Genomic DNA, 27,419 nt, shown 5'->3' with positions numbered 1-27,419 from the left:
AGGAGGAGGAGGAGGAGGAAGAGGAGGAGGAGGAGGAGGAAGAGGAAGAGAAGGAGAAAAAGAAGAAAAAGAAGAAGGTGAAGAAGAAGGAGGAGAAGAAGGAGAAGAAGGTGAAGAAGGAGCAGCCTCCACCCTAAACCCTCCATCCTGCTTTATATCTATTACTGTATTCTAAACCCTTAAACTCTGAGTTTCCCACCCTGTGATATCACACACTTCTATTCAAACTGCACACCCACAATCCCAGTTCTGTCATTCCATTTTGGAAGCTTCTCCAGGGCCTCAGATCAATGCAGTGTTCTCTTGGGGGTCAGTGCCTGGCAGCACAGAAAGTCCCAAATTCTCAGCATCCAGGGTTCCAACAGTAACCATTGCTGTCTCTGCACAGGTGTGTGTGTAAATATGTCGTGTATCCATCTCAACAACACCAGAGGGTGCTGGGCAGTGCCCGGGTTCCCCAGGGAATGCCAGAGCTCCAGAAGCCTTTGGGCAGCCATGGCTCTTGGGGTCAGTGCCTGGCAGCACAGAAAGTCTGGAATTCTCAGCATCCATGGTTCCAACAGTAACCATTGCTTTCTCTGCACAGGTGTGTGTGTAAATATGTTGTGTATCCATCTCAACAACAACACCAGAGGGTGCTGGGCAGTGCCCAGGTTCCCCACGGAATGCCAGAGCTCCAGGAGCCTTTGGGCAGCCATGCCAGGGATGCCCAGGGTGGGATTTTTGGGGGTCTGGGCAGGGCCAGAATTCCATGATCCTTGTAGGTCCCTCCCCAGTCAGGATATTCCAGGATGAGCCAGCACTTGGCAGGGCAGCCCCTGACAGGTCCTGCACTAAGGAGGTGGCCCCAGGCTCTGGTCAGACACAAATTTAACTTTGTAGGTTTGCAGGGTTTGCTTTTATCTGATCCTGGTTTTGGATAGAAGCCCAGGAATCCTGCTGCCAGCCTGTGCAGGTGGAACATGGTGAAACTCAGGGTTGAGGCTTCACAGCCACCAAACCAACCCTGAGGTGCTGCAGAACAGAAATATTTGAGCAATATTTGGCATCATCTGAGATCTGAGCACAGCCAGCACTCACAGCTTGGAGCAGATATCAAAATATTCTCCTCTTTTATTTACCTCTTTCTTACTTCTCCTGCTCAACCACTCCAGCTGAATAGAATGGATTTGTTTTGCTACAAATGAAACAAAGTTTGCCTGAGGACTCACATGAGGCGATTTGCTGAGCCATTCCCAATTTTAATGTGTAGGAGAGGGAGATTATTCCTTCTGCACACCCAAAACACCCTCAGCTGTTGGCTTCTCTCACAGCAAGGGATCTGCACCCATTGCTTTGCATTTTCTATGCTGGTCATGCAAGTAAAAAGCAGCTTTTAAAAACTTTGTAAGTTCGAGCTGAAATCCTCCAAAGCCTCCACGGCTCATGGGGTTTATGCTTTTCATTAAGCCATGGCCTGGAGACTTAGAATCTGGAGAAATAAATTAGAGGAGTAACCTGGGCAGTTCAGGTCATTAAATATAAATATTAAAATATTAATTTATAAAAATATTAAGATATAAATATAAATAATATAAATAATATAAATATCTAGTAATATAAATATTAATATAAGTATAAATATCTTCTCCAAGTCCAGGAATCCAAAGGTGCTGCTGTTACTTTGAGGTCCTTAGCAGGTAATTTCCTCTGCCACACAAAATTCCATACAAAACACACATAAATGGATCAAAATTTGAAATAATTTTCCTTATTCCCGTCCTAAATTTCCATATCAAAGGCTTTACTCCTGTGCTGAGTTCAATAACATCTCTTTGCCTAAATTCTGTCTTCTACAAAGACACCCAACCTTGATCTGGAGACATCAAAACTGGAAGAAATCACTGCTTCCCTCAGAATATTTTTCCTGTGAATGATCAAACTCCCACTTAAAAATGTGTAATTATTCTGACTTAAACTTTTGTTGTTTCAATGCACAGATATTGGTTCTTGAAATTCTGTTGGTTTGTTTTTTGGTTTTTTTTCAATCTAAATCCATACTTTAGTTCCCAGTATTTTGTTTCTTTGGAAATTTGTGCACACAGTAATTAAGTCACTTCTTAATTCCAGAATCTTGGAATGGATTGGAACCCTGGTCACCGAGAATTTGAGACTTTCTGTGCTGCCAGGCACTGACCCCCAAGAGAACACTGCATTTGACCTAAAGCCATAGAGAAAGCTTCCAAAAATAAATAATAGAACTAAGATTATGAGTGTGGAGTTTGAATAGAAGTGTGTAATACCAGAGAGTAGAAAACTTAGAGTTTAAAGTCTTAAAATATAGTATTATGTATAAAAGAATATAGAGGTTTTAGAGCAGACACAAGTCCTTCTTCTTCACCTTCTTCTTCATAAGTTTAAGTAGTATTGTGTAATTAAATAAAGTCCACATTACAGACCACAGGTAATTAGTTATTGAGTTAAAAGTAAAAATAATTTAAGTGTAATTTCTTAATTAGATTGTGTATTCCTAAAAGACCTTGTAGAGAAAAAAATACAGCTCCATTTTTAGTTTATTAAAGTACTGTACAACTCATGGTTTGTAAAGCTATAATATAAATAAAAACTAGTGAACATCTAAGTCCAAACAAGAAATACAATCTCATACATTTAACCCCAACCACAAAAAAAAAAAAAAAAAAAAAAAAAAAAAAAAAAAAAAAAAAAAAAAAAAAAAAAAAAAAAAAAAAAAAACACAAAAAAAAAACCCCAAAAAAAACCCACAAAAAAAAAGTCCTTGGAAAGACTGAAATATTTACATACCAAATAAGTCTTTAATGCTACCATTTGGTGGTGACGGTTGCACTGAGACTAACAATCATTTCATCTGAGGATCTCAAAGTGAATATTTAGTCTTTACCATATTAACAAAGTAAAAATGTAATATGGAAACCCAAAAAAAAAAAAAAAAAAACACCAAAACAAAAAAAAACCCCAAAATAACTCCACAGGAAGGGACCTTAAAAATCTCCTCATCCCACCCCTGCCATGGCAGGGACACCTTCCACTGTGCCAGGCTGCTCCAGCCCCAGTGTCCAACCTGGCCTTGGGCACTGCCAGGGATCCAGGGGCAGCCACAGCTGCTCTGGGCACTTCCCTCATCATATTCCCAAATTTTATGACATTTGTTATTGCTATGAAATCCAAACTTCTGGAATCATCTGATTACTCAAGTATTTCCCCTGTCTTAAAAAGCAAATTTGCTGCACTCTGTGTTTGAAGCTGTGCTTTGTTCTACATGAAACATGAGGATACCCAGGGCAAATTTTAAAAAAATTGAAATGTAATAATTTAATAATTGTTATGCTTTAGAAATATTATGGGGTTTTTATTTTTAATACCAAGGTGATTTACCTGAAGAAAAGCAATGTGACAGTGAGGATGTGTAAAGGAATCCACACACTGTCTGATTTATGCAAAGCATTAATTTGCATTTCCCTGAGAAATAAATAAAGAGGCAGCACCCAAATTTACAAAAACTTTAAAACCAGAGGTCAAAAATAATCTGTGCTCTGGGTTCTTTAATCCCACTAACAGAATATCACAAAGCACAGATATTGTTGATATTTGTGATTTTATTCCTCTCAAAACAGATCTTACCCAGCTACAACTGCTGGACTAAAAATGGATATAAATATCTGAACTTTGGCTGAAGAAAACATCTTGAGCAAGGCAAAAACCGTGAGCCAAGCTGGAAATTTGGGATATAAAAGTCTGTGTCTGCAGTTCAATACTGATTTTTATTCCTAAGCAACGCCCCGGGTTGCATAAATCTATAAGATAATAAAATTATAAAAGGAAATTTTTTTATTCCACCCAGTGACTTGATGATTCAGGCGTGTCTTAAAAGATTAAAAGAGAGAAAAATCAAACTGAAATGACAAAAAATTCCATTAAAATAGTCTGGTTTCCTCTTGGTTTTTTTTAAATCAAGCCACTTTCACTTCACTGCCCTTTAAGTTATTTGTAGAACTCCATGTTTTACTTAAATATTGAAAATATCTACTCAGATCCAGGCAGAAGTTGCTTCATTCCTGTCATTTATTCAATAGTTTTTAAATCTTCACTGGATTAAATAAAAAACTTGCTTTGGTTATTGCAGGCCAGGTAGTTTCAGGTTATACCTCAAGATTTTAATGGATAAAACACTGCAGGAAAGGGAATTACTGGCACAGGGAAGAGAACAGTAAATAAATATTTGTTCATTCTGTGCATTTTAGAAAGATTTAGCTGTAGATTCTGGAAGTTTTTATACACCCACTCCAGAACTGAGATAAAATAAAATAATCCCTAAACAGAGCAGAATTCCTTTATTTACCTCCTCCAAATCTGGGAATCCAAAGGAGATGCTGTTGCCTTGAGGTTTTTAGCAAGTAATTTCCACAAAATTCCATACAAAACACATATAAACAGACCAAAATTGAAAATGACTTTCCTTATTCCAACCCTAAACTTCCTTATCAATGTAGGGTGAGGCACAGAAAGCTGCAGAGACTGAGGAATTGATCTGGGAAGAACAGGAAGAATTGTGGGATCATCTGCTTTGGGCACAGAAATTAATCCCAGTCACTTGCTCCTGGCTTTAAAACTGGAAAAATCTCTGAAAATGAATTGAAAAATATTTGAATTTTAAGCACAACAGGAGGCTGTTGCCATTGCCAAGCCAGTGATATTAAAATATCTCACTACTAATTCTGGATATCAGCAAACCTGCATGAAAACTCCTGGATTTCATGGAATTATTGAGGCTGGAAGAGACTTTAGAGATTATCCAGTCCCACCAAGAAAATCACCCTTAAATTATTTACAACAGAGCTGTCTCCTCCATTTATCAGTAAGTTGGAAAAAGGGAGAAAAATACTGTCTTTTAAAAATACCAATATTTATTAAAAATTCGGACAGAGGAATGAACAAAGTATGAAATAATCACATAAGAGGAGTTTGAGAAAAATAAGAGTTTGCTTTCCAAGACACCAAGGGAGTGTTTTTTCTAAAAAAAAAAAACAACAAAAAACAAACCACCAAAAAACTGTTTGGGGAGGAAGAAAAGAGAAAAAGGGAAGGAGGCTGAGATAATTCTTGCATTTCCAGCATTTGGAGCAGTCCAGGTGCTCTGAGGCACATCAACATTCCCTGAATTCAGAATTTACAGTTCTGCCCTGATGGAATCACAGAGGGACACCAAAACTGCAAAAAAAAAAATAATCCTGAACAAAATTGTAGCAAGAACCCTCATGTTTTTTAGAAGCTGTGCTTGGAAAAGATTGACAAAAAGTGGCAGCTTAAGTCAATAAATCCAGATAAATCAATTCTGAAATGCAAGTGGGAGCTCCATTGTGGTGGAGCCAGACTGGTTCTGGTCTTTGCCACTTCAAAGGATTGCCCCCAAGGAAGCACAAACTAAAAAAATGAGAATATTTTTGTTTCTGACACAGAAATTGCAACACTGAGGTGACAACTTCACACACAAAGGGTGGGGTCAATATTTCTGTGGGTGACAGCAGAAGAGGACAAGATTTTCCACTAAAAAGTCACTTTTTAAATGAGATTTTCTAAACCCAAGTCCTTTGCCAAACCCATTTCTGCTCTGCCTATAGTGGAGAATATTAAGTCTGGGTGTTTTTGTCCAAGCTTTGAATTTAACAGTTGTTTTAAAATATTCAAAATATCCTTCCATTTCCTAATTAGCTGATTTTTTCTTTTTTCCCACTCAGACCATGCAGCTGAGCTGTGCACAACCAGGCCACCACAAGATTTCTGCAGCTTCTGCAATGATGATAAAATAAAAGAGATTAAATGACCACTGGGCTAAAATAAAAACCTCTTTAAAGCTCCATGGCATAAAAGGCATTGTTTAATTGCGGGTACCTTACTCCCTGTAAGAACATTAAATCCTGGATCACAGTTTTGAGTTCCTGCTGCTCCCCCAATTGAGCTTTGAGCAGGATAGATAAAAATGAAAAGAAAAATGAAAAGAAAAATAAAAGAAAAAGAAAAAGAAAAAGAAAAAGAAAAAAAAAGAAAAAGAAAAAGAAAAAGAGACGTAAATGTAAACTTATGGATTCATGGAATGCTTTGGGTTGCAATTTGTCACATTTCAACCTGGAATTTGTTTTTTTTAAATTATTTTTTCACTGTGTTTTAATGGCAGATCTCAGAAATACCTTGCAGGAGGTGAGGATGCAGAGGCTGGTGGGCAGTGAGGACAGCAGTCATCTCATCATGATCTGAGGGGTGGATGTACTCATAAATGCTGTTTCCAGTGAGCTCCACCTGGGAAAAAACATGGAATAAAAGCAGCTGGATCATTTTCTGCCCTCAAACACTCCAGTGTTAAAACATGAGCTGGCTGTATCAAAAGCATCTTCCAAATCACAGCCATTAATCCCAATTAATTCTTTCCTCAGCAGTGATTGATGTTAGAGAGGTTTTTGTGGGAATTTCTGGTGTTGCATCAGAGACAGAAGAGCTCCTGTTAGAGCTGGGAATGAAGTGATAAATTAGAGCAGCTGTAGAAATGTTCAATTGCCACAAACGGGAGGAAAACTCGGAGCTGTAGAAATGCCTCTCAGGAAGGCAAATATTAAAATAAAAATTATGTTCCTCCAGGTTCCCAGAAACTCTCACCTGCTCTCACACAATCTCTTTGTGTTTTCCCACCCCCAGCAGGGCCAAAATGACTTTTTCTAAAGATATTCGAGGAACAGGGGTTTGGAAGTGGTTTTTATGGTTTAAGTCTTTGTTTTCTCTACCTCTTGAGCTCTATTTTCTTATAGCCACTAATTCTAATATCACTGTTATAAACACATGGATTATTTTCCACAAAATTTGATACAAAACACACATAAACAGACCCAAATTGAAAATAATTTTCCTTTTTCCTATCCTGAATTTCCTTACAATGTAGGATGAGTCAAAGAAAGCTGCAGAAAATGAGGAATTTATCTAGAAACAGAGCAGAATTCTTTTATTTATCTTCTCCAAGTCTGGGAATCCAAAGGAGATGTTGTTGCCTTGAGGTTTTTATAGATTAATCTCCTCTGCCACACAAAATTTGATACAAAACACCCATAAACGGACCCAAATTGAAAACCATTTTCCTTTATCCTATCCTGAATTTCCTTACAATGTAAGATGAGGCAAAGAAAGCTGCAGAGAATGAGGAATTGATCTGGGAAGAACAGGAAGAATTGTGAAATTATTTGCTTTTGACACAGAAATTAATCCCAGTCGATTGCTTCTGGCTTAAAATTCGTAAAAATCCCCAAAATAAAGAATAGCAAAATATTTAAATGTTGAGGAAAACAGGAGGCTGCTGCCATTGCAGGGTTTGAAATGAGTGTCAATTGTTCCGAGCTGCCTGATGTGCCTCGGGCCCCCCAGATCAGAGGTGCAGTAATTGGAGCCATTCTTGAGCCAATCCTGCTCCTCTCTAAGATCCTGGGAGTTGCCTTTTCTTTGGAATAAATGAAGTTGTCTGCCCCAACAAAGCAATCTTTTCTCTTTTTTTTTTTTTTTTTTTTTTTTTTCTGAAAATGTTCTTCATCCTTCCATTTTCTGCATTATTCATGGAATGTCCCTTCCCAGGGCTGTGCAAACTCGCTTTTTTTTTTTCCCTCCCCCAAGCATCTACTGCTCCACTGCTCCCTTCCAACAGCCCCTCCCTGCAAACACGAAAACATCAACAGTGAGCTGACCTTCTAACCAGACTGAAAACTCACTGAGATAGGAAAAGAAGTGAAAAAAAAAGAGGGAAAAAATAAGGAAAGGAGAGATGGAGAAGAGAAAGAGAGAAAGAGAGAGAATAAAAGAGAGAGGGGGGAAGGAAGGAAGGAAAAGAAAGAAAAAGAAGAAGACAAATAAAGAAAAAGAAAGAAAAAGAAAAAGAAAAAGAAAAAGAAAAAGAAAAAGAAAAAGAAAAGATGGAATGGGAAAGGGGATTTTCTACATTGCTTCATTTATGTAATTTTCTCTAGAAGTTGCCCTTGAAATGCACTGGCTGCTCCTTTTCAGCCACAAACAGGTGAGGGCTTGCTGCAGGAACACCCCACATCCAATTTTTTGTCAGGGAGGAAGGAAAAAATCCCCGTGTGAGTCATGCCTGGAAATTCTTCTGTTTATTTCTAACTACAAGGGGACAAACTTCCTGCAAATGTCAATAGATGTCTTCATAAATATCCTGATCACCTGCATTTAAAAAAAGAAATCTAAAAATTTTTCTGGTGATGGACATTTCATTTTCAGAACATGTCAAAATTGCAAGGAGCATCACTTACAACCCTCTTCTCATTATTTTATCTTTGGTTAAGAGTGACTTTTTTTTTTTCCTGAATGTTTGGCCCTTGGAATGAAAGAGCCAATTTTTAGCAGACAATTTCCCTTAAAAAAAAAAAAAAAAAAAAAAAAAAAAAAAAAAAAAAAAAAAAAGAAAAAAAGAGAGTTCATGGGTGGCTGTGTATAAATTCCCTATAAATAAATAAATTAATTAATTAATGTGTGTGTGTGTATATATATATGTAAATGTAATATATATATGTATCCCTATAAATATCCCTTCAATTTAGAGACTTTCTGACATAAAAAACCCCAATCAAGCTGACCAACCCCATCAACTGTTGATGTTTTCTCTTAAAAACTGTAACTCATGGATGGCTCTTGCTTTTCTCAAACTCATCACCCATTTTAAAATGACTCCTCATGGATATGCACATTTTTCCACAGGATTCAAAGGGTCAAAGGTCATAATCTTATCCAACATTTCATTTTTTTGTCTCAGGGTTTACGTCTAAAATTCAAGCCTAAAATTCTTTGTGCAGTAATGACTGGTTTTCCTTGTTATAAACACTGAAAAGATTTTTATTCTGATGGGTTTATTTGCAAGCCCAGGAAAATCAGCAGGAGGTAAAGGTACAGCACTGACTATGGGGATTTTTGATGAATTTTGAATGAGTTAGGGATGGGAACTCTGAGTTTTTTAGGTGATGTGATTCCTTTTTCTTATCTTCTCCACAGGCAGGAAGGGTGAGTTCAGCTCACATCTTCACATCATGGTTCAGAAGGTCCCAAGACCCTCAGTTACAAGATTTTTTTAAGGATTTATTGACCAATAAAACAAAGGATATTTATGTTTTTGACCCAATCCTTAAATATTTCATCTTATGGACCCATGTTACAGTGTGAGCTTTCTTAGCCAATCATGTTCTGACACACAAACCTACTGTGCTGCATTCTGAACTCCTTGTTTACCTCTGGAACTACTTTTGTTTTTATATCTTAAACTCTAAAACTCTAAACTTTCCTTAGCTCAACATGTCTCTGCTTTAAACTACAAATCCACATTCTCCCTTCCAGCACCTCAGTTTGGGAGCCTTTTCCAAGGTCTCAGATCAAATCCTGGGTTTCATTCTAAGCTTTGGCTTCCAGGCCCGAAGTTCTGAGAGTTCCCTGCATTTCAGATTCCAACAACTGACCCCAAAATTGACTTTCAAAACTGACTTTAGAACATAAAACCACCAGCACAGAGATGGGGGCTAAGGCAGAGTCGAATAACCAAAATATGGGTCCATAATCTGGAGTCTCACCCCCTGCTAGGCACATTCAGCTCTTTCAAAGCCTACAATGAAACCTTGAAAACTTTAAAAATACAGAAATTCTACAGTTCAATTCATAAAGCTAAACCCCCATGCCTCAGGTTATTAAAGCAGCTTCCTTGATGCAGTTTTTAATAGCTGTAAATACCAAATCTCAGCATTTCCTACTAACAGGGGGTTTATGAGCAACTCAGATTTTTTTTTTTCCCCAGCCAAGGAATGATTCATAATAAACACACAGGACTAAGTGGATGGATACTAGAGCAAATGATTACATATTTTTTTCTCTCATAGACTCATTGGATAAAAGCAAAATAAGCTTCTGGAAAAGTTCAGATATTTGTGGTTAAATATTTCAAGATTTATCAGAAGTCAGAGATAAGCCTGGCTCCCTCATGGATCCAGAAAACTGCTGGAATAAGCTCCAGACCTTCAAATTAAATTAAAATTTCTCTTTCCACATTGTTCCCCAAGAGGATTTTCCTTTCTTTTTTGTGCCTTTGGACTTTGAGGGGAAAAAAATATTTGGGGAATTTGAAGTTGTTTGTTATCCATGGAAAAAAAAGGCAAGAAATTGGCTGTCCCAAGCAGTCCAAGGCAGTTCATCCCTGGGCTGGGGCCAGCTGGGATGAGCTGGAGGAGGGGTCCTACAGCAAAATTCACCATTTTCCTGCTCCAGCTGGGAGCAAATCAAACTCCAAAGCCACAAATGAAGTGGCAGGGCCACAAATGAAGATGTAGATTTTTCAGAAACTCTGTTTCTGAGGCAAAGCCGTGCTTAAAAACAATCCTTAATGCTGGGTTTAAATTTATGACTGGTTTAGCCAGCCTGGCTTTTTCTCAAGCTCTAATTTCTTCCTGCTGAAGTTCAATTCAACCAGAAGATAAAAGCCACTGCAGCAGGCCTCCAAAAATAGTCTGCAAAAATCTTTTTAAATGGCTTTTCTATTTAGTGGAACTATATATTTTTAAACAAACGGCACTCGAGCTGGGAATTGATGTGTGGGCTAGTTAATTGTCAAATTATTTAATAAAAAGGCCTTTCTGTGCCCACTCTGAAGGATTTTTTCCAATCACCACCACTCTGCTCTCAGCTTGCTTTGGCTCTGAGGGGGGCACTTGTTGGAAATAAAATGTGGAATTATGGCTGGGTGAATTGACTTCTCCTGCCCAAGCCTGTTCTGGTTGACGGCAGGGGCAGAAATCCCAGGATTTCCACAGGAGTGGGAACAAGAACTCCTTTGGAGTCCCTGGGAGCTGACAGGAATATCCCAGGGTAAATGGATTTGTGTTTTGAGGAGTGGGAGCAGCCCAAAATTAGTGCTGGTGCTGCTTAAAGCAAAATTATCCCTTCAAAAAGAGAATATTGAGGCAGAGCAAGAACAGACTGGTGATAAGTCAGGATGAAATTATATAAATAAATTTAAAATAAATTAAAAATTAACTTAAAGGTTTTATTTATAAATATATTTTGTAAATAAAGCCCTGTTCACTGTGAATTTTTGTGTTTTGAGAATCCCTTAAATTTCAAATCCCACAACTTTCAAGCTCAGTTGTTCCAACCCTCTGCTGAAGGGAAAGGTTTGGGATTTTGCTGATTAAACTGCCTTCAAAAAACAACTTGGCCAAACCTCCTGGTTTTCCTCAGCACCTCCTGCACTAAGAATTTATAGATATTTCCATGCACATGGAATTCAGATGAAAAGGAGGGGTAAATAGGATTAAAACTTCAGTGACACTGCCAGTCCCCTCTTCCTACCAAAGTCTGTTTAGCGTCCCATTGATCCCATAATTCTTTAATTGTCCCAAATAACTGGGATAATAATAATAATAATAATAATAATAATAATAATAATACCAAGACCTAGAAGAGCTGGTGGCTTGATATTCCTCCAAAAGAACAATTTCTGGGCAAAAATTGGAAAATTTTGGGAGCAAAAAATACAGGACAGCGAAATTCCTGCTCCAGGATGGATGGAGGGGAATGCTCAGAGCTTTGGGATAATGGCAATGAATAAATGGGTGGATTTTAGCAGGTAAAATCCTGAATCCTTCAGGATTAAAAATTCAGGGTGAGAGAAACCCAGGCTGAAAAATGAGTAGAAAATAGGGCCCTTGTGTAGGGAAGTTTATTTTCAAGCAAAACAAGATTTAAAGGAATTTGAGCATGAATTAAATGGTATGAAACAACTAAAACTGTACCGTAACAGAGTGAACAAACAGAACTCAGAGTGTTTCCTGCTCATATTTTTAAAATTAACAGGTAAAAAAAAAGTATTTATGGTGGCTATTTATTACCAAAATGACTTTTTTTTTTTTTAAGATACTCAAGAAACAGGGGTTTAGAAATGGTTTCATGGGTTTATATCCTTGTTTTCTCTACCTCTTGAGTTCTATTTTCTCTCCTAGCCACTAATTCTAATATCACTGTCATAAACACACATCCAAAGAACTCCACTTTTTTTTCAATTAAAAATATGGATTACTGCAAAAAAAATTAAGATACACAAATAATCCCCACCATTAAAGCCCTCATCTCTGTTTATGGAAACAGCCACAGGATAAATTAACCAGATTTTTTCAGAATATTCGCCTCTCCCTCAGCTTCATCTCCTCTGCTGTTTAGGCTTTATTTCAATTCATTTATTTATTTATAAATGTTTGATACACAACTGAACACTTCAGCTCCTTGCAAATCTCATCCAGGGCCTCCTGAAATTAATGAGGAATTTTTTTCATGGGACTTTGGCAAACTTTGGGTCAGGTGCTACCAGTGAATTTCAGCTACAAACAAAGGCATGGAAAGTCAAATTCTGCAATAAATTCAGGTTCTTTGCCCTTGTGCCTATCCCCCCCAAAAAAAAATTAGAAATGTCCATCTAAGAATTAAAAAAAAAAAAACATAAAACCCCCTCATAGTTCTGGTGCAGAACAGTAGTAAACTGAGTTTTATGAGTTCTATCACAACCATATAAAACGCTTTACTGAAAAGACCACTGAGCTGGAAAAACTCAGGAAAAACTGCCCTGAATTCCATGTGAACACTCATAAATCTGCCCCCCTTGTCCTTTTTTAAAAATTTTTATTTTCTTTTTTTTTTTTTCCTCTTCCTCCGGCACTTTTACCATAAAGCCCCTGTTCCACATCAGATTTCTGTGCCTTTCACAGGCAGCCTCAATATCTGACACAATCTAAGGCTCCCAGACTCCAATTCTGAGTTTTATTTCAGCCCTGCTGCCTTACCACGCTTGGCTTTCGGGCCCTGCCTCCAGCTGCAATTTGCAATATCATATTATTTATGGCCCTCCTGAAAGGTAATGAGGAGTAAAATACAATGAACAAGAACAGATATAAAGACAGGGTGATGTGGTGGCAAGGAAAGGAAATTTGAGTCTTTTACCAAAGCTCTTTTCAAGGAGAAAAAAGCTCCAAACAACCCTGGGGGAAAAGAAAAAAAAAAAAGAAAAAAAAAAAAAAAGACTTTATATAAAAGCAAGGCAGCAGTGTGAGGGTCCAAATTTGTATTTAGCAGTTGTATTTTATTCCTGTTTTAGGTGTCAGAGCACATACCTGGGACAGGCCAAGGTGCACAGATGCTGTTTCAGAAATGTACATTATTTTGCCATCGGATGCCACGACGAAAACAAAGCCATCCAAAGTCTGAAATAAAAAGAAATGCACAGGGTGAGGAGCAAGAAATCTGTTTAAAGCATTTACAGTGGGGGAAAAAACGTATTTTGGAGGATGATTTCTGACTTCAGCAAACAGCAGAATTTAAGGAATAGAAACTTTTATCTGATTTTGTTCCCTTAGACTCAGGCTCATTGTGAAATCCACCTCATTCCCTGCAGATGCAGCTTTGCTGCTGCAATTTCAGGGAATATTTTGCTGTTGATTCAGGTTTTTTTTTAGTGCTTAGCCCAAATCCTGAGCCCTGTGGTTCTCAGGGGGAAGTCAGGCCCTACCTGAGCCATTTTTTATGGCATAATTGGCAGACCCAGCTCACTGCTATTTGCAATTTATTTCATGGCACCGTGAGCAATGTTGAAATTTGGCTGCATTTTCAAGACTGTGTTAGTGAACAGAGAGCTCTCTGCTCTATAACAATGTGAACTTCCAAAAAGAAAGCAGAAAAAGTCAGCATCCAAAAATTAATAAGCACAAATATCTCTCAAGAATTCAAGGGTAGCTGTGTATAAATGATCTCTCCCTTCAATTTAGAGACTTTCTGACATAAAAAACCCCAATCAAGCTGACCAACCTCATCCTCTGCCAGCATCCAAAATTAATAAGCACAAATATCCCTCTTTGAGTGTGATAAAGTTTTGTCCTTGCAGTCTGCAAACCTCAACCAACACAAACTTGAGATCCAATCCTACAAATTCTCCTTGACAGGATGTTGGCTGGGAGGCAAATATTGCCCGTGTGAGTAAAAACTGAAGTTTGATTTAGTCAGATATGATTTATAGGAGAAAAAAATAAATAATGTGGTAAACCTCAGCCAAAACTGGCCATGATTTGGATACAAAAACTCTCAGTTTGGGGGCCCTTGATTTTTCAGTGCCCAATTTCAGGCATTTTTTCAGAAGCAGCTGATAGCAAAAACTCTGCATTCTCCCTACCCAGCACAGAAAGCTTTGATCAACACGTGGCATTTGAATATCAGTGAATATTCCCACATGTGAATATCACTGGAAAATATATTTGGAAGAGAAAAACAATTTTTACAGTACATAAGTAAAACAACCACCTGTTTTAATCCATTTAAAGCCACTGAACTGGAAGAGAAGCAATAAAATCCTGTCTACTTCATGCACCTCTAGTGCCACCCCAATAAGAAAATATTCCAAATTATTCTCTGGCCTACTGATGATTCTACAGCATATAATTGAAACCAGATTACTCTTTCCCATTTTTTTTAAGCATAAATTAAATTTTGTAGAAATACTATAATGGGAAATAATTTATTGAAGTTTTAGCCACAATTTTGCTTTAAACACTGTTGTTTGGCAATTGCTTTACCCTGTATCATTAATAAACTTGGGTCAATGCTGCTGTTGCTGCAGAACATTCCAAAATTTCCTGTACGGGGAAGCACATTGAAGCTGAAAATTCACATGGAAAATCTCAGTCTAAAAACACTTAAAAAAAAAAAAAAAAGGTTTGCAGCAAATGTGGTTTTATTAAAACCTTCAGCATTCATCATTCAGAAACAGCTGAACTGTAAAATGAGAGTTACAGGTGGTCAGCATTTAATTTGTGATAAATTCAATTAATGCCAGACAAAACGGGGAAGAGCCAGGAGGAGGAGTAACAGCAACAATTTATACAATTGGCTCTGTATTTTAATATATAAATTAAATTATCATACTGATTATTTTACACAACAGTTCAGCATTTCCAGGTGGACTCGTGACTCTGAAACAGCTGAGAGGGCAGCAGCTACTTGAAATAAAATCCCAAGGCTGGAAATGCCTCCCCGGGAGATCATTTTGAGCTCTGCCATTGCCTGGATGTTGTCAGTGCCTCCCAAAAATCTTATTTTTCCCCGCGGGAGAGCGGCTGATGCTCTGTGGAGGCAAATAAAGAACTGCGCTCGTCGTTCCAGAGGTCGGAGCGGCGGCACCGCGGCCGCAGAGCCCGGGCAGGGAATTTCTGTCGGGTTTTTATCCCTGGCAGAGCGAAGGAGTGAAAACAGCCCCAGCTCTGTGAGCAGGAATTCACCTCCCACAATAAACCCGCCCGCTAAATGATTCCGGTTTAGTGGCTCTTTAAAATCGGGGGAGAAAACCCGCGCTGCGTCTGGTTCACGTGTTAAAAAAAATAAATAAATAAATTTTAAAATTTTTTTTTTATCACTCCTGCTGGCACCCTCGCTCCGGCTACGACTTTCTAAATTCAGAGGAATTCCAGAGCAGGTCACCGGGATTGTGAACAGCGGGATTTTCAGGTGTTAAAGTCCCGGGAGATCCAATCCAGGTGTTGTCCCCTTCCAGGTGTCCCCTCCCGAGTCACCAGCGAGGAACACCGGTCCCCTCCCCCGGGGGCTCCCTGGGGACATCCCGGCACTTTTGGGGCGGCTGATGGAAGCTTTTGAGCTGGGCGTGCACAGGGGATGAGCGCCTCTTGCTTCGGCCCATTCCAAAGGCGAAAAATAATGAAATAATTGGAATAGAAGTGGTTGGTGCCTCTGGTTTTCTGCTCTCCCAGCCCGACGAGATGAAGGCTTCAGCCAGGCTCCAGTGAGAGGAGGAGGAGGAGAGGAGGAGGAGGAGGAGGAGGAGAGGCAGCCCCTGAACCTCGGGTTTTCCGTGCAGCGCAGGAAGGCGTGCGCTACCTTGCAAATCTGAAAATGAGAAGCTGTTTAGTGCAATACAACACTACCTGAAGCAAGTGGGATCCGAGCTCCATGGCCACGTTATCCAAAGGGCCGATCCTGCTCGGCTGTCCCCAGGCGTCGCCCAGACCTACAAAAAAAAAACCCCAAGGATTTTGTCAGAGCAGGCAGCGGAGCCTGAGCTGTCCCCCATGCCCCTGCTCCCTCTCCTCCCGCGGTGGCAAAGGCTGAGTCCCTTCTCCACACGAGCTTTGGGGGGGAATTGTTCTTTTCTGGAGCGGAGCATCCCCGTGGATGCGCTTTCCCCGAATTCCCGGGAGAGCCCCTCCAGGGACACGGCCGCAGCCGCTCCCACCGCCCGCGGGCCCGTCCCGTCCTTGCACCGTCCCCTGTCCCTGACCCTGTCCTTGTCCCTGTGAGCGGGGTGGCCAAGGAAGAGGAGGAGGATGAGGAGGAGGTTAAAGAGGGCCGGAGCTCGACTGGAGATAAAAGTGCCCCGATTTCACCTGCGCACGGACGGGACCGACAGAGCTTCGCCCTCCGGCCCCATCGACCGCTCAGCCCGAACACAAACTCGAGCCCACAGCCCGAGCTTGAGCCTGACCCCACAGCCCGAACCCACAGCCCGAACCCAAACCCGACCCACAACCCGAACCCACAGCCCGAACTCAAACCCGAGCCCAAACCCGAGCCCACAGCCCGAGCTTACAGCCTGACCCCACAGCCCGACCCCACAGCCCGAGCCCAAACCCGAGCACAAACCTGATCCCACAGCCCGAACCCAAACCCGAGCCCAAACCCGACCCACAGCCCGATCCCACAGCCCGAACCCAAACCCGACCCACGGCCCGAGCCCGCCCGGGGCAGTGGAAAGTTCCTGATGGAGCCGCCTTGGGACGAGGAGGGGCGGCGGGGCTGGGGTTTGTGCGCTGGTTGGGTTGGTTGGTTGGTTGGTTGGTTGGTTGGTTGGTTGGTTGGTTGATTTTCCAGGGTAAAAAGGAGCCTTTCAGCAGCTCCCCGAGGAGCCGAGGCCGCCCCCGTGCCGTGCCGAGGGCTGGGCACTCCTGGGGCACCCGGCGGCAGAGGGGTCACTGCCCCCGTGGGTGCCGGGGAAGGAAGGACGGAACCGCATCCGTTCGGTGCCTCGTTTATGGAGAGAAACAACAACCCTCGGCTTCGGGGAGGCCTCAAAACCCAAAAAGGGGTTTTTTTTGGCAGGAAACCCTGGATGAAAGGTGGGATTGGGTTGGTTGGTTGGTTGGTTGGTTGGTTGATTTTCCAGGGTAAAAAGGAGCCTTTCAGCAGCTCCCCGAGGAGCCGAGGCCGCCCCCGTGCCGTGCCGAGGGCTGGGCACTCCTGGGGCACGGCAGAGGGGTCACTGCCCCCGCGGGTGCAGGGGAAGGAAGGACGGAACCGCATCCGTTCGTGCCTCGTTTATGGAGAGAAACAACAACCCTCGGCTTCGGGGAGGCCTCAAAACCCAAAAAGGGTTTTTTTGGCAGGCAACCCTGGATGAAAGGTGGGGATTCGGTGCTGCCAGCCTGGAATTCCGGTCCGTTTCACGGATGCCCCGCTATGAAACCTCGCGTTTTCCCCCTCTGGCCGCCCAGGGGCTTCCAAAGAAATCTCCTTTCTCCCGGCTGTGCCTCCGGAACGGGAGGGGGAACTGGCAGAAATTCCTGCCCTGAGTTCCAGCTCCGCGATTCCGGATCCGTTTGTGCTCTGGCCACTTAAACCCGGTCTGGGAATGATGGGGGGATTTCTCTCCACTCTTGGGGCATCCCTTAGGATGGGTAGGATCTCCCGCTGGAGACGGTGCTTCCCCCCAGGTTTTAATTCCCTTCCCGGTGCTTGTCTCCTTATCCCGCTCCCTCCGGGAAAGCGCTAAGGAGCTTCCCGTGCCAGGCAGGGGACACCGGGGACCTGGGCCGACCTTGACCCCTCCTTTTCGCCGTCCCAAGGCAGCAGCAGCACCCAAAAAGAGAGGTCTGCATCCCCACCCCCTGTCCGTCTCTCCAAATTCCGGGAATTCCGGCGTTTTCCCGTGGGAAAGGGAAGCACACCTTCCCTGCGCTGAAAGAAGCGCTGGGAAATTTGTTCGGGAGAGCCAAACGAAAATTCGCTCTTTTCTCCGCCTTTCCCCAATTCTCCGTTTGGAAAAGGCTCCTAAACTTCCAAAGACACGGCAAAAATGTCCTTTTTGCTAAAAGGCTTTTCTTTTTGTTTCTCGGGAGAAAAAGTTCGGGAATCGCAGAGTCATCCTGCAGTTTCTTTCCCGAGACGGCAACAAATGCAAACTCCAGAGTCTGTCCTTGTGCCGCGGGGTTTGCCCTTATTTCGATTTACTAATTACAAATTTCGAAATATGAGACTGCAAACCTACAAAGAGAGTCGCACACAGCTGTGCAAAAACTGCCCTGAGCTCTTCCATTCCGAAAGTCGGAGCAGATTTATTCCTTGATCTCTCACGAAACTCTTCAAGAAGGAGCCGCGTCTCTGCGACCCCCGTGCGAGACAATTCGCTCCGTCCTGTCCTTTCTCAGCATCCCAAAATCTGCACGAGTTTTGAGGTTGTCTCCTAGCCCGGAATAAAAAAAATGTCACTTGCTCAGATTTGCTCCCTTTGGAATTTTAAATTGGAGTCGCAATCGCGAACGCGCATCAAACGTAAACACGTTCGGTGGATCAGCCTGGCATTCGTCTGAGCTTATTTTAAAGCCGGCGATTTTATCATTTAATCCGCCAGCAGATCGCTTTAAAGGTGAAAACGAAACGAATAAAACCTTACATTCGAATAAAGGACTAACGCCCATTAACTTCTCCTCCGAGACATTTGCAAACGCGCGTTCCTGTAAATGTATGGATGCCATAGGTTGGGCCTGGCTGCTCCTGCCCGGCCGGGAAATAACGCGCAAATTCTCTCCCTGGCCTGGAGCGAGGCCAAAATCGCTGCGGATCCACATCGAGCCTTTCCCGCACCGCTCCTGCGGGATGGGACTTGCCTGGGATGGGATGCGATCCCAGTCTAGGGATGCTGCCGGGTGTCCCACACTACTTTGTCACCGCACGGGCGTTTTGGAAGGGGACATTTCCAGATGTCCCCTCGCAGCAGGAATTACCCGGCCCCGAGAGAGGATTCCCTGGAGCATCCTCTCCGCAAACGCTGGGATCACCCATGGGGGTGGCCCGGCCCCGGCGCCGCTCCTTTGCCGTGCCAGAGGCTCAGGAATCACCCAGATCCAGCGAGCTGGGGGGATTCCGGCAGCGGGAATCCCGGAGAGCCGGGGCTGGGCTCAGCGGCAGAGCCCGCACAGCCCTGCGGGACGGTGCCTGCCCAGTCCCAGGCTCAACCTCCGCTTTTCTGACACCCCACCGCAGCAGACACGGGCGTGATGAGCCTCTCTCCTGCTTTTCCTGGTGCTCGGACCGGTGTCTGTCCCGCCGGGCCCGGGGCCGGGCGGGCAGGGCAGGACCGGGATGCCTGGCAGGGCGATCCCCAAGCGCAGCTGTGCCCGCCGGACCCCTCCGGGCACCGGGAGGCAGCTCCGGCTCCGACAGCTCCGGCCCGGAGTCAGAGGGGGTTTTAAACAAACACCCCAAAATTTCTGCTGCTTTTGCCGTTGAAAAACTGGGGGATTTTCGTACAAACGCGTCTCGCTCCCCGTGCAAACACGGACAAAATCGCCCTCCCTCCCTTTTGACATCTCTGGCTGTTTTTCAAAGTACCTCAGCATTCACTTTGTACCATTTGTACATTTCCCGGTTTCCAGGGAGCCAGCGGGGTGAGTGGAACTGTAACAAGATCTAGAAATATTTGGGAACGGCTCCCACCTTTGCTCTCGGCATACAGAAGTTCGTCCACACACACATTTGAAAGCCCGGTAGCTTTTCAGCTTGGGATTCTGCTAAAAGAATTACTCAGCCATGTATTATGTTCAGTATCGGGTTGCCCTGTAACTTGGACTCTTTCCTTTGTGTCTGCTGGGCTGTTCCCCCCAGCGCAAGGTCCCCCAGCCTTCACAAGGAACAACGACAAACCCTGGGGACTCGCCGTCAATTCTGCTTTTTGGGTTTTCCCCAGCTCGGTTGTGCCTCCCTCGGATGGGAGAGCCTCGGGGACATTCCCGAGGGGTATCCCCGAGCTTCACCGAGCTTTGTGCCCTTCGTTGAGGCGAGCTCCGAGGCTCTGCTGTCACCCCGTGAGGAAGGGGCGAGGGCAGCGCTGACATCGAGCCCCGTCTGCAGCAGGGCCGGGGCATCTCAGCCCCGACGGCACCGCCGGATCCCGGGGCCGCGATGGGTCCGGAGCCAGCGGGGAACACTCGGGCCCGGCCAGGGGAACCCCTGAGAGGGGGGAAGCCCCCAGGACAGGGGCGGTCTGGGAAGGAGCGGGGCCGGGCAGGGACGCGCGGAGCCGCCCGCTCCTCTCAGCGTCGGGAAGGCGGTGGGAAGGACAGGCGGAAAGATCAAGACTTTTATTTTATAAAAATAAAATCTAAAAAAAATTAAAAGGGTGAACTCAGAGAAAAAAAATTAAAAAGAAAAAAGTGGGGAAAAAAATACTCTAACAAATCTGCCCCCCAGGACAGCCGCGCAAACCCGGCTCTTCCCGCCGAGCCCAACCCACCGGGTCGTGTTAAGAGGCCCCAAAGCGGGAGTCCTACAGACAGGGAGGTCACGGGCAGACCCACGGCAGTGACCCCCGCCCTTCCTCTCCCTCCCTCCCCTCCGGCCGGGAGAGACCGGAGCGACCCCGCCGCTCGTCCCCGCCCCGACCCCGCCGCCCGTCCCCGCACCGCGGGGCCACCGGCTCCCGCCGCCTGGGAACGGCCCCAGGAAAAGCCTTAAAAAAGCACTTTTGTTTTAGTAAGACCTTTAATGTCACTATTAGTGGTTAGTACAATAGGGGCTGGCTTTCCAAAAAGGATTACTCACGCCTCGCGCTTTATTTATTTGTTTAATTCATTAACGAACCTTTTCCGAGTGCGTGTGACAATCAGATGAATTAGCTGCGATTCGCCTTGAATTTCTTAAAACACACATTCGTGGCTAGGTTTAAATGGGGACTGAAGACTGTGAATATTCCTAGTAATTTCTATTGTCTGCCTCTCGGAATAAGGAAGGTCTGAGATCTACCGCTCCGTCACTTTATTCAGGTTATTTTGTATTGCGCACATTGTATTTTGGATCACATATTAATTAGCTGGCTCCCATCCGGTTTAAACGACCATAAATGTCCAGTTTCATAATCGGTTTTGGGCACTGAGTCGGGGATGGGGGAGGGAGAGGGTGACGATTTCGCCAGTCTGCCGTAACCGGGGGGCAGTTTTTAAACGCGATTCATTCTCTCCTTTCTTTCTTTCATTACCTCCTTTTCAAAATAAAAATAAAATTTAAAAAAATTCTGAGAGCAGAGCTAGAAGACGACTCCTGGTGTATTTTTGTTCTACAGCAACAAGGCTGTGGCAACAACAACAAAAAACACCCAAAACACGAGAGAAGACGGCGTTAGAGAGTGGGAGGCTGGAGGCTGCTGTGTCCTGACTTTAACTCCTGAATCTCAAGGTCGCAGCGGTACCGCAGGGCACAATCTGCGATTTCGGAGCTCGAACTTGTCCCTTGCAGGGCTTGGGCTGCGAGGGAGAAAGGAGCCGGGATAAAAATCCCCTTTTGCTCTCGCTCCTTGGAGTCTGAGCGGGTTCGGTCCATCCTCGGGAAAAGCCTGGCCAGGCTGAGCAGGAGACCTGGCCCAAGCCCTGTGGGGATCAGTCACCTCGCTGAGGGTCTCAAACTTTTCCTAAACTACGTGTGGAAATCAGGGGGTGAGCCATCCACCGAAGGGTTTAAAAACACAACCCTCTCTCCCTCCCTCCCTCTCTCTCTCTTTTTCCCCTCCAGTCTAGACGGAGCTGTAAGACAGGTATGAAAGCTGAACAGCCTTTCTGGCCGTGCTGGCCGCAGTTAGTCCGGGCCTAGCACGGTCTGGTGGCGTCTCAGACCTGTCCCCCCCACCCTGTCACCCCTCGGAGCCTCAGTGGGTGACGGCTGGGGCAACCCGAGCTGCTGCTACGTGCCCACCTTCATTTCCCGGCCCGGGACCCATCGGGTCCAGCCCTCGCCATGGGGCTCTTCCACCGGCTCTGGCTGGGCCAGGATTTAAGCTGGGACGCCTTTCCGGGCTGTTTCCCCTCCCAGTAAAGCCAACTGGAAACCAGTAGGCGGGTATGAGGAGGGGGGAGGAAGGACGGACAGAAGGACGGACGGATGGGGACCATTCTCCCCTCCTTCCACGGGCAAATCCCGAGGGAGAGGGAAGTTTGGGTGATGCGGGACTGTATGGAATAAACCCCCCACCCCCCCCCAAAAAAAAAAATCCTTCTGAAGCCGCCTCTGCCCGGCTCCCCACTTTCCCCTGCACCCTGCCAGGCACTAAACGCAGGGCTCGGGGACCGGAGGAGGTAATTCCCCCGGCCTGTCATCCCTGAATGCAAAGCTTTGGTTTTAAATGTATTTCCAGCCGTACTTAAGACGATGAAAGATCAGGAATTCGCTGTATGCATTTAAACGTTGCCCTTAATAAGCAGAGTGTGCGGAAGCGCACGCCCGGCCTGTTTAGGGAAGACAGACACATAAAACACACCCGAGCTGTGGGTATAAACCTTCTCTCGGGGTCGGCTCGTTGCTCTTGAGGATCAGCAGGGCTGGAAAAGCCGGGACGCATCCAGCAGCATCTCGAAACGTGCCGCTTTTCCTCCCTCCTAAATCAAAGGCGTTCGGGGGCACGTTCGCCAGGCACGGCCGGCGAGTGACCTCCCCACAGCCCCCCTCGAAATTACGACGCTGTATTTCTCATCGGGATATTTCCCGGTGGGGAATAATGGCTGGAAAATGCGGCGGAGCAGCGCCTCGCTCCCTTTGCTCCGCTGGCTCGGGAGCGCACACTAAAGGAGCCCTGGCTTCCTATAATAGCACGGCTGCTCCGTGCTCCCGAAATTTCTGAATTAAAAGGCCACGACGGTAAGCTTTGCTCGGGTTGGGAGGGTTTTTTTCTTTTTCCCCCGCCCTCCCCCTATTTTATTTTTGGTTGTGTTTTTATTTTTAGCCTTTTAATAAAGCTCCTTAGAAACCGCGCCGGAGAGCAGACCTTCCCCTGCGGAATTCGCTAATTCCTTCACCCTGCTCCTAGTCCGGAGAGGCACAAACAAATGACAAAGCGGGGCTGCTGGGCTTTATTTAGCCACCCGCAGGCATTGCCCAGCGCTTCATTCCGCCGCTCGCATCAGCTCCGCGGCCGCACCGACTGCCCGGGCGGCCGGGGCTCCGCACTGCCACCGGCCCCGGCCTCCCGAGGGGATGATTTTCCCCAAACCCTGCGGGATTGGTGCCGGGCCTCGCTGCTGGGTGGCCCCCGAGAAGAGCCACGGGAGCCCAGCCGCGGCCGGGGAGCAGCGGGGTCCGGGCCGGGCTGGGCTCGGACGCTCCTTCCCTTCCTTCCCCTCTCTCCCAGGGCCTCGCTGCGGAGCGGCCGCGCCTTCATTCCCTGCCTGCTTCCCCGGCTCCAGAGAACTCCAACCAAAACAAAATAATAATAACAACCACACAGTTGGTTTTTTAACCCGAGGCCGTGCCCGGACGGGAAGCGCCGAGCCCAGGGGCCGTCCCCGGGAGCCGGGCCGGGGCTGCACACACGAACCGAGCCCGCTCTCATCGGGACGGTCCCCCCGAGCCAACGGAGCTGAAGCGGCGGCGGAGGAGGAGGGGGAGAAAGGGGGAATGAAGCGGCCGACTCTGCCTCCCACGGCCGCAGACGGGCTCATTCCCAGCCCACTTTGCCCTCAATCCCCCCTCGTTCGCTCAGCCCGTTCTGAGACCCCTGCAGGCATCCCCTCCCTCCTGCCAGGGCGCTGATGGGGTCGTGCCCACCCCAGCACCCCCTCCCCGCTCTCTCTCCGTCCCTTCCGTGCGGGCTCCCGGAGCCCCGGGGCTGCTTTTACCTTCGGGGAAGACGGCTCGCATTTTCAGGTAGCTGGTGGTGAGGCGGATGATGGACGCCTTGTCCAGCTGCGAGGTGATGGCCGAGGGCAGGGGCAGGAGTTTGGCCAGTTCGTAGAATTCTCCATTTTCTTTTTCCCGTCTAGTCTTTGCCGCGTTCTTGGATTTTTCCTTCATCGCGACTGCTGCAAGGCGCGGATGTCACTGGCATATTAGACCCGGTTCTTCCGAATGGCAGGGGGCATGGATTTCGACTGCAGAGTTAGTGTTTTCGTTTAAGGAAGGCAATTTACCCAAATCAAATCAAATAATTAATAATAATAATAATAATAAACGAAAGGGGCGGGAAAAAAAAAGACAAAAAAGGAGAGGCAAAAAATAAAGCTAAACCAACCGAACAAAACTAACACGAACAGAAATGGTGCGAGGAGGGGGGAGGCGATCTCTGAGCTGCAAGCAGGACAGGAAAGCCGCTCGGAGAAGGCAGTTCTGCTCCGACCCTGCAGCAGCGAGGGCTTTGAAAGCCAGACTGAAAGACCCACGGCAACCCCTGTCCTCTGCGTGCAGCTGGGAATAGGATCTTGATCTTCTCCTTAATGGGGAGCAAACCCAGCTGGAAGCTGGGTTCCCTTCACCGAACGATTTCTTCTACTCGATCCTGCCCCATCCAAAAAAAAAAAAAAAAAAAAAAAGAAAATAGAGCGTCCATGCAAGAAATCATTGGGCTAAGCAGGCTGAACCATTTTTGGACATTTTGTCTCTCAAGAGAAGAAAAAAAAAAAAAAAGGAAACAGAACGATCGCGCTGCTCGTCGAACGAAGTGCAAAATGAGCTGGTCCCGGAGCCCGAGATGCCGAGGACACGACGAGCTCCCCGCTGAACCAAAGTCAAAGCCGGTGCCTGCGGCGGCAGCTGATGGTGGAGTGCTCCGGGATCAGCGGCTCTCCTTCCCCTCCGCCTCTCCGCTCCGCTCGGGCCGAAGGGCGCTGCTGCTCCGCCCGTGCCCGAGGGGCTCCGGCAGCGCCGGGGCTGCGGGGCCGCCGAGCCCCGCGGGGGCTGCGGGGGCTGCGGGGGCTGCGGGGCTGCTCCTGCCGCTGCGGCCGCTGCGCCCGGCTCCAAATGCGCTTCTCATGCGGAGTCAAATTAAAGGATCCGTTTTCCTCGGGATCAGTGCCACTTCAGCGTTGTCTCTTTCCAAACAAGTCCGAGCGCTGGCAAAGGCGCGGCATTGATTTTGTTGCTTTTATTTATTGGTTTGGTTGGTTTTTTGTTGTTTTTTTTTTTTTCTTTTTTAAAGAAGAAGAATTTGAAAGATAGGAGTCTTTCCTCTCTCTATTTTTTTTTTTTGTTTCTTTTTTATTTGTCACGTATTTGAGGAACGAAGCGGTAGCTCTTTGGCAGAGACATGCCTTTCAAAGGCAAGGGGAGGGTTTGCTACATTCACCTCCCGCAATTCGGCAAGGATCGAAGGTAAAATTCCCCTCCTCTCGGAAATCACAGCCGCCACGCTCCTCGTCTGAAAGCACCGATATCTCAGCTTTTTTTTTTTTTTTTTTCCCTTTTTTTTCCCCCCCTTTTTTTTTTTTTTTTTTTTTTTTTCCTTTTTTTTTCCCCCCTTTTTTTTTTTTTTTTTTTTTTTTTCCTTTTTTTTTCCCCCCTTTTTTTTTTTTTTTTTTTTTTTTTCCTTTTTTTTTCCCCCCTTTTTTTTTTTTTTTTTTTTTTTTTCCTTTTTTTTTCCCCCCTTTTTTTTTTTTTTTTTTTTTTTTTCCTTTTTTTTTCCCCCCTTTTTTTTTTTTTTTTTTTTTTTTTCCTTTTTTTTTCCCCCCTTTTTTTTTTTTTTTTTTTTTTTTTCCTTTTTTTTTCCCCCCTTTTTTTTTTTTTTTTTTTTTTTTTCCCAGGGGCAGAAGGAGCTCTGAAGTGGACCTCTCGCTTAATTCTTTAGCAAAGGCTGCAGAAAGCCAGGAGAGCCTCAAGAGGGGAGGGGATAATGTATCCGTGACGTGTCCTCCCGCGCAGCGCCCTCCGAGGGACCCAAATCCAGAGGAGCCAGCGCAGAGCCGCAATTAGCACTTGCGAGGGGACGGGAGGCCGGCCCGGGGGGAGCCGGGGGCGGGGGCCGCCGCCTGGGGCAACCCCAGCCCGCTCCCGGCGGAGCCCCTTGCCCCTCGCTGCCCTTCTCGGTGACCCCGAGGGGGCCTTGTCGCCCCAGCCGGGGCGCAGCTGCCCTCCGGGGAGGGGACACGGGGGGTGTGGGGTTGTGACACGCGTGGGACCCTTCCCCAGCCCCGCGGCACTGCCGGGAAACCACCCGAGAGCTTCCCGCGTTGTTCTGGGTCTGGGTAAAGCGTACCTGGACACACGCACGGGCACGCGTGGCTCGGATAGACACGGCACTCATTGGTACGGCCTGTGTAACACCCATTTTACACATTTATACACGCATTTGTACACTAATATATACACATTCCCCTCGTACACGCCGAGGAGGGGGCCGAGCTCCGGCGGAGCCGCCCCGCCGGCAGCCGCTGCTCATCAGCCCCCGCCGGGCTCCGCTGACCGGGGCTTAACCCCGGAGCTGCCGGAGCAGCGCCCGGGGGAGGATGAGGCCAATGAAGAAGATGCCGGGACCCCCGGGCCCCCTCCCTGGGAGAGCTCGGGGCCACCTCTGCAGAGCGTTGTCACAAAAGCCATGCCTGAGTCTCTCGTCATGTCCCGAGTGAGGGAATTAAGCCCAGCCCGGGCAGGACTGAGCCGTGCGCGGCCGGGTTTAACCTGACGGGAGCCCTTGAGCATTCTTTGGGGACAAAAAGCCACGCGTGTGTCCCTGTCCCACCCGCACGGGGACACAGCCCCAGTCCCCTGAGCCAGCGAGGAGAGGAGAGGAGAGGAGAGGAGAGGAGAGGAGAGGAGACGCGGATCCGCATCCCGAGGGGGATGGGAGGCACAGTGCCCCGGTCCTTCACATTAATCCCTGCCAGAGGCCTGGCCGGCGGGCGAGCGAGTTTGCTGAAGCTCGCCCGGGCTCTGCAATGATCCCATCAGAGCAGCGAGAGCCCGGCCCGGCCGTGCCGAGGGAGAGGCCGCTCTCTTCACCCTGCCCGGGCCACCGCAGCCCCCGGGATGGCGAGCGGGGACATGCGGCACCTCCAGCCCGGGATGCGGGCGAGTGGAGCCCTGCAGGGTTCCAGGACTGCCCCGCACGGCCCCAAATGGCCCCAAATCCATCCCCTCCTGGCTCAGGTACCGGCACCGCGCCCGTCCCCTGGCGACAGCGGCTTCTGCAGGGAAGGCAAGCAGGGAATGGGTGGGATTTCGGCTGGATTTAGGCTCGGAGGTCAAGGAAAGCTGAGGGAAGAGATGTGCCTCGTTTTTCCCTTCCGCTCTGCCCTTTTTACCCGCAAAATAGGGGAAAACAGCAGCCCCGTGCCCCTCTCTGAGATTTAACCCACTGCTGTATTTTT

The 27,419-nt window shown here is 46.4% G+C and overlaps 1 protein-coding gene and 1 long non-coding RNA gene across 4 annotated transcripts in view; one reads left to right on the top strand and one right to left on the bottom strand.

Moving 5' to 3' along the window:
- The window catches only part of SIM2 (SIM bHLH transcription factor 2), a 47,370-nt gene extending 23,228 nt beyond the window's left edge, over positions 1–24,142 (bottom strand). For all 3 annotated transcript variants that reach the window (XM_041487794.1, XM_041487795.1, XM_041487796.1), the window contains exons 1-4: positions 23,961–24,142; positions 16,014–16,096; positions 13,200–13,289; positions 6,204–6,312 (exon numbers count right to left, since the gene is read on the bottom strand). In XM_041487794.1, the coding sequence (XP_041343728.1) occupies positions 6,204–6,312; positions 13,200–13,289; positions 16,014–16,096; positions 23,961–24,135 (457 nt within the window). In that variant the 5' untranslated portion in view covers positions 24,136–24,142. The remainder of the gene's footprint in view (positions 1–6,203; positions 6,313–13,199; positions 13,290–16,013; positions 16,097–23,960) is intronic.
- Positions 22,674–24,655, top strand: LOC121364491. Its single transcript, XR_005956869.1, has 2 exons — positions 22,674–22,983; positions 24,105–24,655. It is a non-coding gene; the product is annotated as an uncharacterized LOC121364491 (long non-coding RNA).
- Positions 24,656–27,419: the final 2,764 nt, after the last annotated feature.

Source organism: Pyrgilauda ruficollis, unplaced genomic scaffold (genome assembly GCF_017590135.1).
Source record: "Pyrgilauda ruficollis isolate IOZ18807 unplaced genomic scaffold, ASM1759013v1 scaffold84, whole genome shotgun sequence".
In the NCBI taxonomy this organism is placed as follows: Eukaryota; Metazoa; Chordata; class Aves; order Passeriformes; family Passeridae; genus Pyrgilauda; species Pyrgilauda ruficollis.
This window is presented reverse-complemented; position numbering and strand designations above follow the sequence as displayed.